The sequence below is a fragment of the Harmonia axyridis genome, chromosome 5, assembly GCF_914767665.1.
Source record: "Harmonia axyridis chromosome 5, icHarAxyr1.1, whole genome shotgun sequence".
Classification (NCBI taxonomy): Eukaryota; Metazoa; Arthropoda; class Insecta; order Coleoptera; family Coccinellidae; genus Harmonia; species Harmonia axyridis.
The window spans coordinates 33,833,674-33,850,264 of NC_059505.1; the positions used below are offsets into that span (position 1 = coordinate 33,833,674).

At 38.2% G+C, this 16,591-nt stretch overlaps 1 protein-coding gene across 12 annotated transcripts in view; it reads right to left on the reverse strand.

Moving 5' to 3' along the window:
* The window catches only part of LOC123680682, a 194,503-nt gene that overhangs the window by 87,720 nt on the left and 90,192 nt on the right, over positions 1–16,591 (reverse strand). For all 12 annotated transcript variants that reach the window (XR_006747551.1, XR_006747552.1, XM_045618712.1 and 9 more), the window contains exons 3-5: positions 10,569–10,677; positions 5,232–5,454; positions 3,158–3,322 (exon numbers count right to left, since the gene is read on the reverse strand). Coding sequence is in view for 10 of the 12 variants with exons in the window: in XM_045618712.1 (XP_045474668.1) it covers positions 3,158–3,322; positions 5,232–5,454; positions 10,569–10,677 (497 nt within the window). In the remaining 2 variants the exon portion in view is untranslated. The remainder of the gene's footprint in view (positions 1–3,157; positions 3,323–5,231; positions 5,455–10,568; positions 10,678–16,591) is intronic.

Sequence of the window (16,591 nt, forward strand, 5' to 3'; positions counted from 1 at the left end):
CCAGATCTGGCCCTCAGCGACTTTTTCCTGTTCTAAGACCTCAAAAGAATGCTCGCTGGAAAGAAATTCAGCGAAGAAGTAATCGCTGAAACTGAGGCCTATTTTGAAGCGTAATACGAAAAAGGTATCGAAAAGTTGAAAGATCGCTATAATCACTGTATCGCCCTCGAAGGCAACTTATGTATGTATAATAAAATCGAATTTTGCCAAAAAAATGTTTTACTATGGTAGACCGGGGACTTTCCAATTGGCCTGGTATATCGAACAGAACTGTCATCCTATGCTTGTCATTCAACAATATGGATCGTTCATCTACTGCTGAACGTGTGAAAATTGTGGAAACTTACTACAAATTTCATGATTCTGTTGTGATAGTTGTAGTAAATAACGATTCTGTATCAAAAATATTGCATATATTTCACAAAAATTCAAAAAATTGTAAGATGCTTTGTGTATCTTATGCAAATAAATTGTATTGTAAGTACGTTTCGCGCATTACGGGCAGACATAATCGTCCATCATACCATACAATGGGTATGACAGTGATAAAATTCGAAAATAATGGATCTCTTACTGACTTCTTGAGGCCCATACATCATCGAAATGCATGCTCGACCGAAAATATTGCACCTGTATGTGAAAGTGTTGAAGAAGTTTCGAATATCAATTCGTCAGCGCGCACAACATTTGAGGCCCAAATGTTACTGCACGCTTTGGCGTATTTTGCATCTCCATCCTTAGAAGATTCTAGTGCTAGATCCCAGAGCCGTAAGACATAACTTATTTTCTGAAAGATAAAAACTTAAGCTCTGAGTAGAATCCCATGTACTTGTAATACCTTTGGATTCATGGAAAGCGTCTGTCGCTTTTGATATAACTTCGGAGTAATACTCTACAAAATATATACTAACTGACAAAGAAACTGCAACACACAGAAGGAGCTGTTTAAATTTCAATTTTTTTTTGTTAAAACATAGATAGTATAGCAAGGAGTAAATGATTGAAATTTGGAAAAAAAAACGAAGAGTATACATTTTTTTTCAATGAATTTGATGATAATGTGTTTGTCCACCGCGATTATCTATACACTCCCCAACACGTATCGGAATTGATGCAATAAGATGGTCTATTCCTCCTTGAGGTGTACTATCCCAAGCTACCTGTACTTCATGTCTCAGAGCCGCTAAAGTCTGGGGGGGCTGGGGTAAATTTCCAAGTCTTCTATCCATTATGTCCCAAAGATGCTCAATGGGCGAAAGATCGGGGGAACTGGGCGGCCATGGTGGAATATTCACATGGTTTGCTTCGAAAAAGTTCAAACTAACTCTGGCAACATGAGGTCGGGCATTATCTTGCTGAAATATTTGATTCTCGAGCCAGCTAATGTAAGGGAGAAAATATTGCTCCACTATTTCTTGACGGTAACGCAGCACTGTCATGCTAACTCGAATAAAGACTAAAGGTGACCTACTTGCATGTACGATAGCACCCCATATCATAGTGCCTACTGTACGGTGTACATGACGCTCAACATCAAACTGAGGTTCACGTCTTTCTCCCCGACGTCGTCTAACCCTTCTTCGGTCATCATGTGCACCCAAGAAGAATCGAGATTCATCAGAAAGGACGACCTGATGCCATTCCATATGCCAATGTTGACGTTCTCTGCACCCCTCTAATCGTTGCCGGCGATGCTCAAATGTCAGAGGTACCACAATATGAGGTCGATTATGCTGAAGTCCAAAAGACGGTAAACCGTTCGGACAGTTACAGGATTGCCTTGCTCACTTAACCAACCATTTGTGCCCCTTGAACGTCCGGTGCTTAATCTTTTTCGATTTTGGGCATTTTCAAACCAAGCTTGACATCTCATAACGGTAGTTGGATTTTTGTTCATACTGTTAGCGATTTCTCCAAATGACAACCCCGCCTCCCATTGACCAATAATTCGACCTCTTTCGAATTCATTTAGCTGGCGATAAATTCCGCGTACACGTGCTCTAGGCATTTTAACAACAACTAAACATCGACTTTGGATCTCCTCGGATAGTTGGTTTGTTGTGAAATTCGAAAAATTTGGAAAAAACGACTTCAATATTTAAGTAAAAAAATTGTTTACATGAAAAAACCTTCAATCATTTACTCCTTTTCTATACTATCTATGTTTCACCAAAAAAATATTAAAATTTAAACAGCTCCTTCTGGGTGTTGCAGTTTCTTTGTCAGTTAGAATATAAAATTGTATTCTATCGTAGGTAGCAAAATATATGGAAATCAGCCATTTGAAAATTAGTGATGTTCACGTATTTCCCGTTGAGCTCTAAAGCGTCTGACTAAAGTTTTGAACAATGGAAATCGACAAAATACATATAAAAATGAACAATTTAAAAATGAGTGAAATGGCTCGTATTTTGAATCATCTTTCTCACTTGGTATCTGCCCAGGTGCCAGTGAGCGAAGCTCAAAAACTTGCAGGTACAAGCACATATGACTCTACTCAGAGCCTAAGGTATTATCCTTTAGAAAATAAAGTACGTCTTACTGCTCTGGTATCTTGCACTTTTCAGTTGACACAAGAATCAAAGCCAGCTGACCATGGAATGCGTAGATCATATGCCAATTGGGAACTAGAAAACAATATTTGGAAGACGATTTTTCGCATTGCATTATTTTCAGCGATGAAGCACCTCGATGACTTTGTAAACAATCAAATTTGGAGAAGTGAATATCCTTAGTAACTGCTGAGACACCATAACATCATGAGATCAAATATTTGAATTGGAATATATATGCAAAATTCAAGTTGAATATCTTGTGAAGGGAAGGTGCTATGAGGAAGAAACTTTGAAAAAAATTAAACTAGCACCTTGTACCTCAAAAACAAGGAGTTTGCGGGCTCATTTATAGCTCTCTTTTTTCTCAAAATGATCCGAAGAATCATCATTTTTGTTTGTATCTCCAATTTAGGAACACCCTGTTGAGTAACAATTTTTTCGAATTTTTGAAGAACACCATATCAGACATCATGAACTCCTTCCATTCCAACCCAATAAACTACTACGAAAACCTAATTGAGAATTCTCCATCTCCGTCCCTCACAAGATTAAATCTTCGTAGATGCCCAAAATTCCCATTCGAATAAAAATATTCTACTCACTTGCAGAAGTGTCGGCAATGTTTCTCTGCCGTATGCTTCCAGCATCCCGTTCGTCGCGTGGAGCTGCTGTATGTAAGCGTTGTGACAGTTGAAATAACAACTCAGGCTTTCCGTTGTTGGGGTTGACAGGTACGCCACATAAGCATTCTTATAATCCTGACGGCACTGAAAGCAGAGAGAGAGTTAAACGAGTATGGCACCTGAGCGCCCTGAGTAGACAGGATTCGGGCTGAGGTTTTTTTTAGGTGAGAAAAAGATTATTTATTCATCACGTGTATGCGAGAAATATTTCCTCTACGGAGGTTCAGAGGTAGATTTTGAAGCTTTGGTTTCTTATATAATAATAATAAGGACTTTCAATGAATTTTTGATAATAAATCCTTGGAATCAGTCTAGGAATAGTTTGTTTTACTAGACAGCAAAGTAGTAGATTCATTAGGCCAATTGAAAAGTCCCTGTTCTGATGCACAAATGGCAGTGCTAGTATTAAATCCATATGATTTTTACTTAGTACCAACCTTCAAACGATACGTGTCAGAAGTTCAGTCCGACCATTAGTTCATGAAATATTGCGTCGTGAGTGTAGCTACTTTTATTTTGAAAAAAGAAGAAAACAACAAAATTTCGTGTGCTGATAAAATATTGCTTTTTGAAGGGAAAAAATACAGTTGAAGCAAAATCTTGGCAATACGTCCTACAAAAATACTATCTAAAGCCGATGACGTTGACGACGGATGTTGGGATTGTCATAAAAAATATACAATTATGCTATTCGAAAAAGGTTCAGAATCGATGGAAATATCTGGCTTCAGAATTTACAATTGCAACAAGGAATACAACGCTGGTATATGCGAGAATAATAAATTATGATACAGACGGTGATATGCCCTGGAACGATCTATGATCTGTTCCAACTGTGATCACGTCACGCTCTCTATTCGTTTTGCAGAACTGTGACTACCTGTGAAATTCTGATATCACTGTGATTTAACAGTTCATGAAATATCGCTCATCTCTAAAAACAACTTACTAATTCGATTGTTATTTTTGGATTTACTGTGAGTATTGGGTTCATAGGTTTAACCAACCTCATCCAACATTACGTATGAAATGAATAAATAAATATAGTAATTTACGTAACAAGTCCGGAAAATAGGGTTTTTTTGGACGAATAGACAAAATTCCAGGACTCGCTTACGCTCGTCCTGGAAGTCTGTGAGTCCAAAAAAACCATTTTCGGGCGTGTTGCGTACAATATTTTTTCGGCAACCATGTAAAATAATACTATCGCTGCTGCTTTCCATATTTTATTGCGATTGCAATCAAAAAACATGCAAATTTTTGACAACTAATTTCATATGAACTGTCAGCCGTTATCTCGGTTGCTATGGATTCTATGATTCTTTTCCGGCCTAGTCCGGGAAGTACTTACTTCCCGGACTAGGCCGCGAAATGCTACTTTCTCAGAGAAGAAGCGTCCGGGAAGTGACTCACAAGTCTGTGAGTCCAAAAAAACCATTTTCGGGCGTGTTGCGTACAATATTTTTTCGGCAACCATGTAAGATAACACTATCGCTGCTGCTTTCCATATTTTATTGCGATTGCGATAAAAAAACATGCAAATTTTTGACAACTAATTTCATATGAACTGTCAGCCGTTATCTCGGTTGCTATGGATTCTATGATACTTTTCCGGCCTAGTCCGGGAAGTACGTACTTTCCGGACTAGGCCGGGAAATGCTACTTTCTCAGAGAAAAAGCGTCCGGGAAGTGAGCACTTCCCGGACGGTTGCCGAAAAAATATATTCCCGGCTGCACGAAGTCCGAAGGTGAATGTACAATGACTAAAACAAGTATTATTGCTAGTAGCTTTTTGTCAGGGCGATCGAAAGTAACTATTGTTACTTTCGATCTTCTTCGGAATGTAATGTGGAGGAATAATATATTTATTATTTCTCCACATTACATTCCGAAGAAGAGTAGTAATAAAAAGAGTTTCTCGCAATGGTAAACCTTCATATAGAATGCATAGCATTATACTCCAGACGAATATTTTCTAGATAAGATTACTCACCTTTGCAAGCTTTTCCTCGGTTTTGGTGATGATGACGTCGTAGCTTTCCCGATGGGAAAACACTTTCCTGGATTGAATTTTCCTGTGGAAGGACCTCTCGAGCAACGGCCGCGATACTTGACGGCCCAGGATGGAACCAATCTCACCTAGGGCTTGGGAATCGATATCAACTTCTTGAAGGAGGGTTTCCCAAGTGTGAAAAAGGGAACTTGGGCAGGCTGCCCTGAGGAAAACAAGAAGTATGTTGAGTATTCGCAACGGCTTCGGTTCGGATATTCCCCGAGTAATATCGGATATTGACCGTAAGACCAATACCGAAATAAGGGTCTAGTTTTGGTAAGATGTAAGGGTTGAGTGGAGGATACCTGGTTGCATAGTTGAGATAATTATGTATTATGCGATTTGAGAGTGTTGGATATTCGACATTTTCGATATCTCTAACTTAGAACTTGGTGCATCGATTATATTTTACAGGGTGTCCGGATATGAAAACATAGATGCTATATCTTGACAATGGTAATTTCGAGATGAATTTAATGGATAAAAAATTGACGATGAATTAAAACTTTTCCTGGTAATATTCAATCTCTGATAGGGCGTTTCCAGAAAATTTCGATTTCTATTGAAATAGTGATGGTGGTCTCCACTAGTGAGATATTTCGCATAATTATCATGCACACGCAAACAACACATATAAATATATTGGGAATAACTTCTTGATTCTGAAAAAGGAAAAGGGGTGTTGCGATAACTAGTTTTGAAGATCATATTTAGTACTATCTAACCCCAAAATTCAGCTCAAAATATCCATCGATAATGAAGTAACAGCGAAAACAGTGGAATAGGTAATGTGGAATTTATTTCGAAAATATTATTCGTATCCGACACATTTCAAAGGTATTTAGTAGTTATGTTGTTGATATTCTTGTCCAAAACAAGTATTAATTTCTTGTCTAAAAAAGTATAGGACCATGTTTTTGATTCACCTCAGTCCATTGTGAATGTTCGAGAACGTTACAAGTGTGTCAAAGCGATTGTGAATTTGTAGTAGAATTGAAATGGTGTATTCCGTAGAAAATAGGCTGGAAACTTTATTTTTCAGGAATAACGACTCTGCGCGAACAACAGTGGCTTTATTCAACGAACGACATGCTGGAAAAAATGTATCCGCTGCTTACGTTGTGCAACGGGTTTCTAAATTTGACACTACTGGTTAAGTCGGAAACAAAAAGAGGGTGCATGAAAGAGACAAAGCGAGGGACGTGGCAGTCCTAGGTCATGTAGCAATGGATCCAACCTTGAGTACTAGGAAATTGTCCGGAGTATCTGGTGTTTCACGCACAACAATCATAAAAATCCTGAAACAAGATGAATTCCATCCATATAAGATTCCATTGGTTCAGGAACTAAATGAAGATGATCCCGATCGCCAACTCCAGTTCTGTGAAGTGATCAGTGAAATGATTAACATTAATCAGAACTATATGTTCGATATCTGTTTTTTTTGTAACGAGTGTTTTTACCGCATTGTAAACTGGCATAAATTTCTATACTGGTCATTTGCTTCGAGTACGAACAATTTTTATTGGATTTAATTAATCTTGGAAGATCCATTCAGTAGACTCTTGTTTAGTTTCGGGTTCATATTCAAATATCCAACATTCGTCACCAGTCATGATCTTATAAACGTCTTTTGAAGCACCGCTATTGAATTTTTCGAGCAGTTCTTTGCAGCACTGCGATTGACAAGACTATCTTGCATTATCAGTCTCTGCACAGCTTCGACATTTTTTAGCGCAATAACTGATTTTGAACTGCCTTCACGACATCCCGTCCTGAGCAAACGGTGACGATTGAACTCACTATACCCGCGATAACCAGTGGTTCCAGTTGATGCTTCATCCCCTAAAGTCCAGAAGAACTCCTCAAGTCACTGCTTATAAAATTTTGCTATCGCATGTCAAAACGTTCTGAGCAGGGGCGCCACCAGGAGCGGCATATCGGTCAATTTGCCGGGGCGCTAAATTTTAGGGGAGCAAAGTCAGTTAATAAAACAAGACTTTTTGCACCTTCCAGAACTACGTCCCCTTTTTACTATAGACGTATAAATAGAGCGTCGTACTTTCAAACAACGCAGGACGTTCTTTAATGAAATCGACAAAACGTCGTTTGATAAATTTGACAAGGAGATTTGAAGTTAAAAAATATGATTTCATATGAAATTGAAATGATGCCTGAGAAGAATAACAGAGGCTCCTTTGACGAAAATTCATATCAATTAGGTAAAGCAGGGCGGCAAAATTTTATTTTGCCGGGGCGCTAAAATATCTTAGTACGTTTACACTGAACATGTCATACTTCACGATAGTGACGTAGCTGTAGCTTTTGACGTTCAGTCATCAGAGTTGACAATTCCCGAAAGATAAAAGCAACTCACGTATTAAATAGTTGGACTTCATTTTCAGCACAAAGACCGAAAATGACTCAGAGTTAGTTAAAAAGAAAACGTCCCGTTACATTGTACAGGATGGCAAAAAAAAGTAGCACGTGAGCTCGTTATTTTTAATTCTAGGGTATCTTTCTCTTGCGAAGGATCACAATGAACTATAAAAGCAAGGAGTTGCAATTTCTGGTGTAACAACCCTGCTGAACTGTAATTTTCGTAACGTTGCTCTATTACGATATATCCCAGCCATTCAATTTCCTCCTCAGGTGAATCAGACATTCAATAAATGAAGAATACGTATCTTCAAGTAACAAAGACTTTTCAGATAATACCAGATTTATTTCCTTTGTTCCGGATATTTTCTCTTCGTCGAATGAGAATTTGTGATATTGGCTGAATCCTGGACTTATCTCTCAACGTTATTCGATTCTGATTCTGTATTGACTTTAATCCTTTCCTCTGATATCGTGAATCCTGAATTATCTCCGCAGTTCACGGTTGTTGGATAGACTGAATTTTGGATTGACTCGGTCTTGATGGAAATTCATTTAAATCAGATTGAATTTCGTTAGCAGCATGCATTCTTGTTGAAAACACTTATTTAATTAGTTTTCTGAATATTTGAGAATTGATATGAAAACAGTCATTTTATGAGGGTTTCAAACTGGCTTACCCAGAAATTTGCTTTTCCAGCTGACCAGTCCTTTAAAGTTCTAGTTCAACAATTCAACACAATTTGTGAGAGTTGAAGCAATTTCTACTTTCTTCTTCGACTAGCTTGAATCCCATAGCTGGACTGCTGACCTGAGGCTATATAAGCGTTGGCTCATCGAGTTTCTCAAGTAGGCTTCAATCAATTTTAACTTTGAAAAACTTCTCTCAGCAGGATCTGTAGTGACTAGAATTATGATTATTTTTTCCTGGCTATGGTGTATTACTTGAAACTTATTTTCTTAGATGTAATAAACAAGGTGTGTATTATACGAATACGAAGTTCTTCATACAGTTCAAAAGGTAGGTATGTCTCTGTTGTTACTTTCTGGAAGTATAGATGTTGTATCTGAATTATTACAATACTTGAGGAGATACTTTTTTGAAATAAAGGGTGTTTTTTCAGAGCTATTGAACTTTAAATTGCAATAAAACAACGATGGATTAGTCGATTGACATGAATTTTATTTATCGGCAAGATAATCTTGTGGCATTACATTTTGAATATAATTTCTGGCATATGACCGCCACGGCTTGCTCGGATGTAGTCCAATCTGGACGTCCAATTTTCGATGACTTTTTCCAACATTTGTGGCCGTATATCGGCAATAACACGGCGAATGTTGTCTTCCAAATGGTCAAGGGTTTGTGGCTTATCCGCATAGACCAATGACTTTACATAGCCCCACAGAATGTAGTCTAGCGGTGTTGAATCACAAGATCTTGGAGGCCAATTCACAGGTCCAAAACGTGAAATTAGGCGGTCACCAAACGTGTCTTTCAATAAGTCCATTGTGGCACGAGCTGTGTGACATGTTGCGCCGTCTTGTTGGAACCACAGCTCCTGGACATCATGGTTGTTCAATTCAGGAATGGAAAAGTTAGTAATCATGGCTCTATACCGATCACCATTGACTCTAACGTTCTGGCCATCATCGTTTTTGAAGAAGTACGGACCAATGATTCCACCAGCCCATAAAGCGCACCAAACAGTCAGTTTTTCTGGATGTAACGGTGTTTCGACATACACTTGAGGATTAGCTTCACTCCAAATGCGGCAGTTTTGTTTGTTGACGTAGCCATTCAACCAGAAGTGCGCTTCATCGCTAAACAAAATAAAATGGACGTAGTGCGCGATACGTATTCTGCACAGAACCATTATTTTCCAAATAAAATTGCACTATTTGCAAGCGTTGTTCAGGCGTGAGTCTATTCATGATGAATTGCCATACCAAACTAAGAAAAAATCACTTGACAGCTGTTAAATCGGTCGCCATCTTGAACAGTAATGCCAACTTAAAGTTATATACCTCGAAAAAAAAACACCCGTTACGTACGTTAAACCACTTTAGTTCCTATAACTGTAACTTCGCTGTATGGGAATTGGAGTACTATAGCTTCCTGATAAGATCTGTTGTTCAGAAGGCTGAAAATGATTTACAGAAGAGGTTCCATCCTAATAGCAGAGTAATTCAATAAAAACCGATTTAAGTTAAGTTTTTATTTAAATATAATTTGTTTAGAGTGAAAAGGATCGATCTTTGTATATTTTAATTTTGTTAAATTTGTAAAAACCTGGGTAGGAGTTTTGTTGCCAAATAAGCCAAACCACCCCTAGAAATTAGTCTTTAGAGTCTCATGGGCAATTGTAACGTTACAATCTTCAGCTTTTATATAATGATGAAAGCCTGGCCAACGTGGAGCCTAAGGCAAAGATAAAACAAAGGAGATGCACTTTAGTTGGAATGAGTCTTAAAGATAGATGCCATCCTGGAAACTCAAGATGCACTCGAATCTAACCTGGTAAAGGAATCAGTCAGATCATTACTCTCTATTTATAATCCATCTTTAATAATGACGATTTCAACTCAAAACCCAACAGACCGAAAATAACAAGAACAAACTTTTCATCCCCGATCGGCCTCAAATCTCAAGATCTCGAGATGAATTCATACCCCCGAGTTTCATTTCTTCGACGGACGTCCGTAACTGAATCCACACGGCGTGAAAATAAGACGCAAGGAGAGGGACGCTAACTGAATTTTCCCGGAACTCCCAGGCATCCTCCACAATTTTCCCGTCACTGAACTTTCCCCCGTAAAACTTGTCAAATTACGGTAAAACTTCCAGCCGTGATATCGAGCCATCGGATCGGGCAGAGGCGTGTGCGTCCAACCTACCTCTCCTTCCTGAGTTCGCCGTTCCGTTTTCGAAAGTTCGACACCAGCATGTGGAGCTCCTCGGCGTGCTGCTCGTACAGCTGGCCCAGCTGCTGACTGAAGTCTGAAACTGGAGGAGAATCGTGTTAAAGGTGTTGGAGATGTTATTCTGATGGTATAACTATACTATGATTACTCAGTGTTGAAAATGTAGGTGACCTTGAAAACATTGGGAAGGTCATTCTCACCCTGACCATCCGGTGGTAAATAATGGTGTATGACTTTGTATTTTCTTAAGAAAGGTCTATACCATTTCAGAGATCAGTTCAAAAATTACAACGTTTTCATTTGAGGGGTCTGCGGCAAATATTCTAGGAGATATACTAAATACTAACTGACAAAGAAACTGCAACACCCAGAAGAAGCTGTTTAAGTTTTAAATTTTGTGTGATTATGGTGCATTGCTAATACAAGCCAAGTATACTAGATATAATACCAATCTCATTGAAGGTTCTAGTAATAAAAACAAAACGGTTTGGAATTGGGTTGAAACTATTACTGGACGCAAAATTTTGAGTTAAAAAAAATTGATTTAAGTGTCAATGACGTTACCATATCGGGACCGCAAGAAGTCGCAAATGCTTTTGGCACTTTTGTTTTCATCAGTGGCAGTTTCTACGCTCGATGAATATTTTGGACCCGTTCGGTCATTGTCTTGCACATCTAATATGGTGTTGAACGGAACTTTTTTTTTCTATCCAGTTAGCGAGGAGGAGGTTATTTCGACAATTATGAACTTAAATGTACTGGACTGGATCACTTGTCTACGAGAGTGGTAAAAGCTATGAGTGCAAGTATCGCAAGACCACTCGCACATTTCGTGAATTTGTCAGTTGCTTCTGGTAGGTTCCCGACGAGGTTGAAGATCACAGCTGCAACGCCTATTCACAAGAAGAATGCTATAGATGATATAACATATTATAGACCGATTTCAGTACTGATCGTGTATTCTAAGATCATTGAAAGGATTGTTCATAACAGAATCATGAATTATTTGAATAAATTTGATATTATCTGTAAAAATCAACAATATTTCAGAGTAACACGCTCTACTCAGATGGCAGCAGGTGAATTTGTCCAGTGTGTCAATGAAAGTGTAGACGAGGGATTGAACATTGAGAAGTTCATTCTCACCCTGACCTTCCGGTGGTAAACAATGAAGTATGACTTTGCATTTTCTTAAGGTAGGTCTATGCCGTTTCAGCAGTCAGTTCAAAAATTAGAACGTTTTCATTTGAGGAGTCTGCGACAAATATTCTAGGAGATATACTAACTGACAAAGTGACTGCAACACCCAGAAGAAGCTGTTTAAATTTCAGATATTTTTGATAACGCATAGATAGTAAAGAAAGGAGTAAATGGTTGAAATTTGGAGAAAAAAATGAGGGGTTCAAAATTTTCATGTTGAATTTGTTAATAATGTGTTTGTCCACCGATTTGATTATCTTTGATTATCTTTACACTCCCCAACACGTCTCGCCATTGATGCAATGAGATGGCCTATTTATTCTTGAGGAATACTATCCCAAGCAACCTGTACTTCATGTCTCAGAGCCGCCAAAGTCCGTGGGTGCTGGGGTAAATTTCCAAGTCTTCTACTCATGATGTCCCAAACATGCTCTATGAGCGAAAGATCGGGGGATCTAGGCAGCCATGGCAAAAGATTCACTTGGATCGCTTCGAAAAAATTTAAACTTACTCTGGCAAGATGAGGTCGGGCATTATCTTGCTGAAATATTGGATTCTCGAGCCGGTTAAGGTAAGGGAGAACATATGGCTCCAATATTTCTGAAGGTAACGCAGCGCTGACATGTTACCTCGAAAGAAGACTGAAGGTGACCTACTTGCATGTGCAATAACACCCCATATCATAACGCCCACTGTTCGGTGTATATGACGCTCAACATCAAATTGAGGTTCACGTCTTTCTTCCCAACGTCGTCTAACCCTTCTTCGGCCATCAAGTGCACCCATGAATCGAGATTCATCAAAAAAGACGACCTGATGCCATTCCACATCCCAATTTTGACGTTCTCTGCACCACTGTAACCGTTGCCGGCGATGCTCAACCGTCAGAGGTAACACAAGATGGGGTCGATAATGCTGCAGTCCAAAAGACCTTATCCGGTGGAAAACCGTTCGGACAATCAAAGGATGGCCTTGTTCTCCTAACCACTCATCAGCCAAAGATCGAGTTGTCGCAAATCGGTCTCTAATGGCCATAAGTCTTAGACGTCGATCTTGAACTTCATTTGTGCCCCTTCGACGTCCAGTGCCTACTCTTCTTCGATTTTGGGCATTATCAAACCACGCTTGACAACATCTCATAAGAATAGTTGGATTTCTGTTCGTACGGTTAGCAATTTCTCGAAATGACAACCCCGCCTCCCGTAGACCAATTATTCGACTTCTTTCCAAATTCACTTAGCTGGCGATAAATTCCGCGTACTCGTGCTCCAGGCATTTTAACAACAACTAAGCATCGACTTTGGATCTCCTTGAACAGCTGGTTTGTTGTAAAATTTAAAATACTTGCAAAAAACGACTTCAATATTCAAGTAACAAAAATTGATTACATAAAAAAACTTTCACGGTTTTTTTCTCTTAATTCAATAATTCACTCCTTGCTATACTATCTATGTTTTACCAAAAAAATTAAAATTCAAACAGCTCCTTCTGGGTGTTGCAATTTCTTTGTGTCAGTATATTTATCTGGGCATATAGTTTTATATCAAAAATAATTGGAATCCTTCAACTTATATTGGATACTCCTATCTCAATGCCACTTCAAGTATGAAGATCATAAAATCACTATTTTATGACATAACCTTTCATATAGATTATCATTACGAATTCTTTCCGATCTATAACTCTTCGGTCGTTTTGTACCTCGACGTAATAATCGGAATTATAGCTATAAAACTGTTTATCGCTGAGGATTCCGGTTATAAAACTAAATTTCTGATAGAACAGACACGATATTTGTTGTCACGACATCATTCTTTCACATCAGAAGGAATGGAGGCATCATCTTCAAACACGCAATCGAAACCTGATCAAAAATAATATAAGATCCTTCCCAAAATTTTTCATTTGGCCCCTTAAATTCTTTCGGAGTTGTGGTTCTGATCCCAATTATTTTGCTGCTTCCGTTCGTCTGTAAAGAAGCCATTTCAAGATTGAGTTTAGTTCAGTCTGGAGAAGTCATGATTTGATATTGTTAGAATTATAACTGACAAACAAACTGCAACACCCAGAAGGAGCTGTTTAAATTTGACTATTTTTTTGGTAAAAGATGAAAAGTATAGCAAGGAGTAAATGATTGAATTATGAGACAAAAATCGTGAACGTTTTTTCATGTAAACAATTTTTGTTTATTGCAAGTTTTTTCAAACTTTACATCAAACCAACTGTTCTAGGAGATTCAAAGACGATGTTTAGTTGTTGTTAAAATGCCAAGAGCACGTGTACGCGGTATTTATCGCCAGCTAAGTCAATTTGAAAGACATCTCAAGGACAAGCTCCCCCGAGCTTTTTTGAGTTTCCCCAAGTTTATTTTTCCGAATTCTTCATACTTTAAGAATGTATCCGAATTATTGTCTATATTGTAGTTTTTTTTGAATTGGTTGATAAACATTATTTCGTCGATTATTATTATTATTATTATTGGTCTACGAGAGGCGGGGTTGTCATTTTGAGAAATCGCTAACCGTACGAACAGAAATCCAACCACTGTTATGAGATGTTGTCAAACGAGGTTTGATAATGCCCAAAATCGAAAAAAAAGAGGCACTGAACGTCGATGGGGCCCAAATGAAATTCAAGAACGACATCTAGGTCTTATGGCTATTAGATACCGATTTGCGACTACTCGATCTTTGGCTGATGAGTAGTGGTTAGGAGAACAAGGCTATCCTGTAACTGTCCGAACGGTTTACCGCCGGATAAGGTCTTTTGGAATGCACATGATGACTTTTGGGTGCACATGATGGCCGAAGAAGGGTTAGACAACGTCGGGGAGAAAGACGTGAACCTCAGTTTGATGTTGAGCGTCATGTACACCGGACAGTAGACACAATTCTTCGTGAACGATGGTCATTTGGCTTTAATTCTTGTTGGAGCTGTATCTTATAGGCACGTCAGCCAAGATCCACACTTATCCACTCAGTCGAAGGATAAAGGCCAACAAGTTGAAATCGGCGACGTATCGACATTTCAGCGTCTTCTTCAACACTTCTCACTACAGCAGCAATATTCTCCTCGGTACATTTCTCGTCTTGTAACTGGTATTGAATTGAGAAGAGTAAATTTAGTGCACAAACGATCAATGACTGCACGAATTGCTTGCTCACTAAGCCGATTATGCTGACCGTGAAATGAACGAAGGTCTATGACAGATTAATTTTTTCCACAATTTGAATGCGTTGTTATGAAGTTATAAGTTTAATGATGAATTTCCAAACCTTACTGAATAGAAACGTCAATGAAGATTGACATTCTCAATGTCAACATAACATAGTCAACGGAAACATAGACAACAACCATCGAAACATCTTAAGCAGCTAGAAAAACATCCGTTACTAGATTGTTCTCATTTTATCCCATTAAATTTCTGCAAATTTGCTCTTCAGGCAAAATCGTGGAACGTGTTCACTAGACATCTTGAGAAATGTTGGATTAGCTTTCTTTCATTGATATTATGCCATAACTATCTGAAACATAGCCAGAGATGAGGGAATGGCTGTAAAAAATCCAATTATGTGGCTGAAAATTCATATTTCATAATATTATCAAAAATTCTTCGACATTGGGGAACAGAGCTCATTTCCTTCTTGAATGTGACTCGAACAGAATCGATCTGTCGTACATATGCGAAACGCTTCTATATCGGCATCTAATGACGCGAAAGCGCCCTCTGATTACAACGGAGTATGATAAAAAGAGCCGGAACAATTTTTTTTTATCGCAAAGAGAATTTCCGCATCGGGATGAAGTCGAGCTGTAATACGAAAGCCACATAAAATCGTTATACGCGAAAAATAAATTTTCAAGAAGCATTTTGCTCCCTTCTTCCCTGCTCTGCCATTTAGGATATCGACGTGGTGGTTCAGCATTGAAGCGGTCGTTTTGTTGCACCGTAAACGGTAGAATGTATCTTCCATTTCGTTTTTGAACGAATTTATCGAACGGTGGAAAGAGTAAATACGCTGCAACATTCACACAAAGGTAAATTAGTTCCTAACAATGAATGGTATGTGTGAAACTTCATTTTGCGAGGGTGGTGGGAGTAGAATCGATTGGTGAGAATAGTTATTTGCTTTACTATGCAGCAAAAAAGTAGATTGACTGCTTCAGCTGATAGACATTCAGCTAACGTAGTCAATCTACTGTGGTGCCTAGTTGAACACATATTTCTTTCTACGATTGTTTATAATGATTGGTATACACTGTATCCGTAAAGTATGGAACAAATTCATTTTTAGCTAAACTGACCATTTTAAAAAATAATCCTGAAACACGTTGATTTTTGATTTTAATTTACCGTATTTTAAAATAATAGTCAAATATACAGGATGAATTACTTTCGAGTAATGACGTCACCGTCTTTTTTTTTTAATGGGACACCTTCATTTTGTCTCAATTTTCCGATTACTCTAGCTGAGCTGATTCCAAAAATGTATCACATGTTGATTCCAATTGGTACAGGGTGGACAAAAATACAGTAGTTTTTTGTGTGTTCGTAAAGTAACGCGTAACATTCTTCATTAGTTAAATTAACAATATTATCAAAAATACTTATTATCTAGCGGCCATTGGTTTGAATGGAACACCCTGTAGTTTGTTACATTTTTAGATTAATAAAAATGTATAAAATGAGAGATAATTTCTTTCATATTCTATCTGCTAGACCACAAGTACCAAACATGTTTAGAAACAGCTCATTTTTATTAATGTAAAAATGTATCAAACTACAGGATGTTACG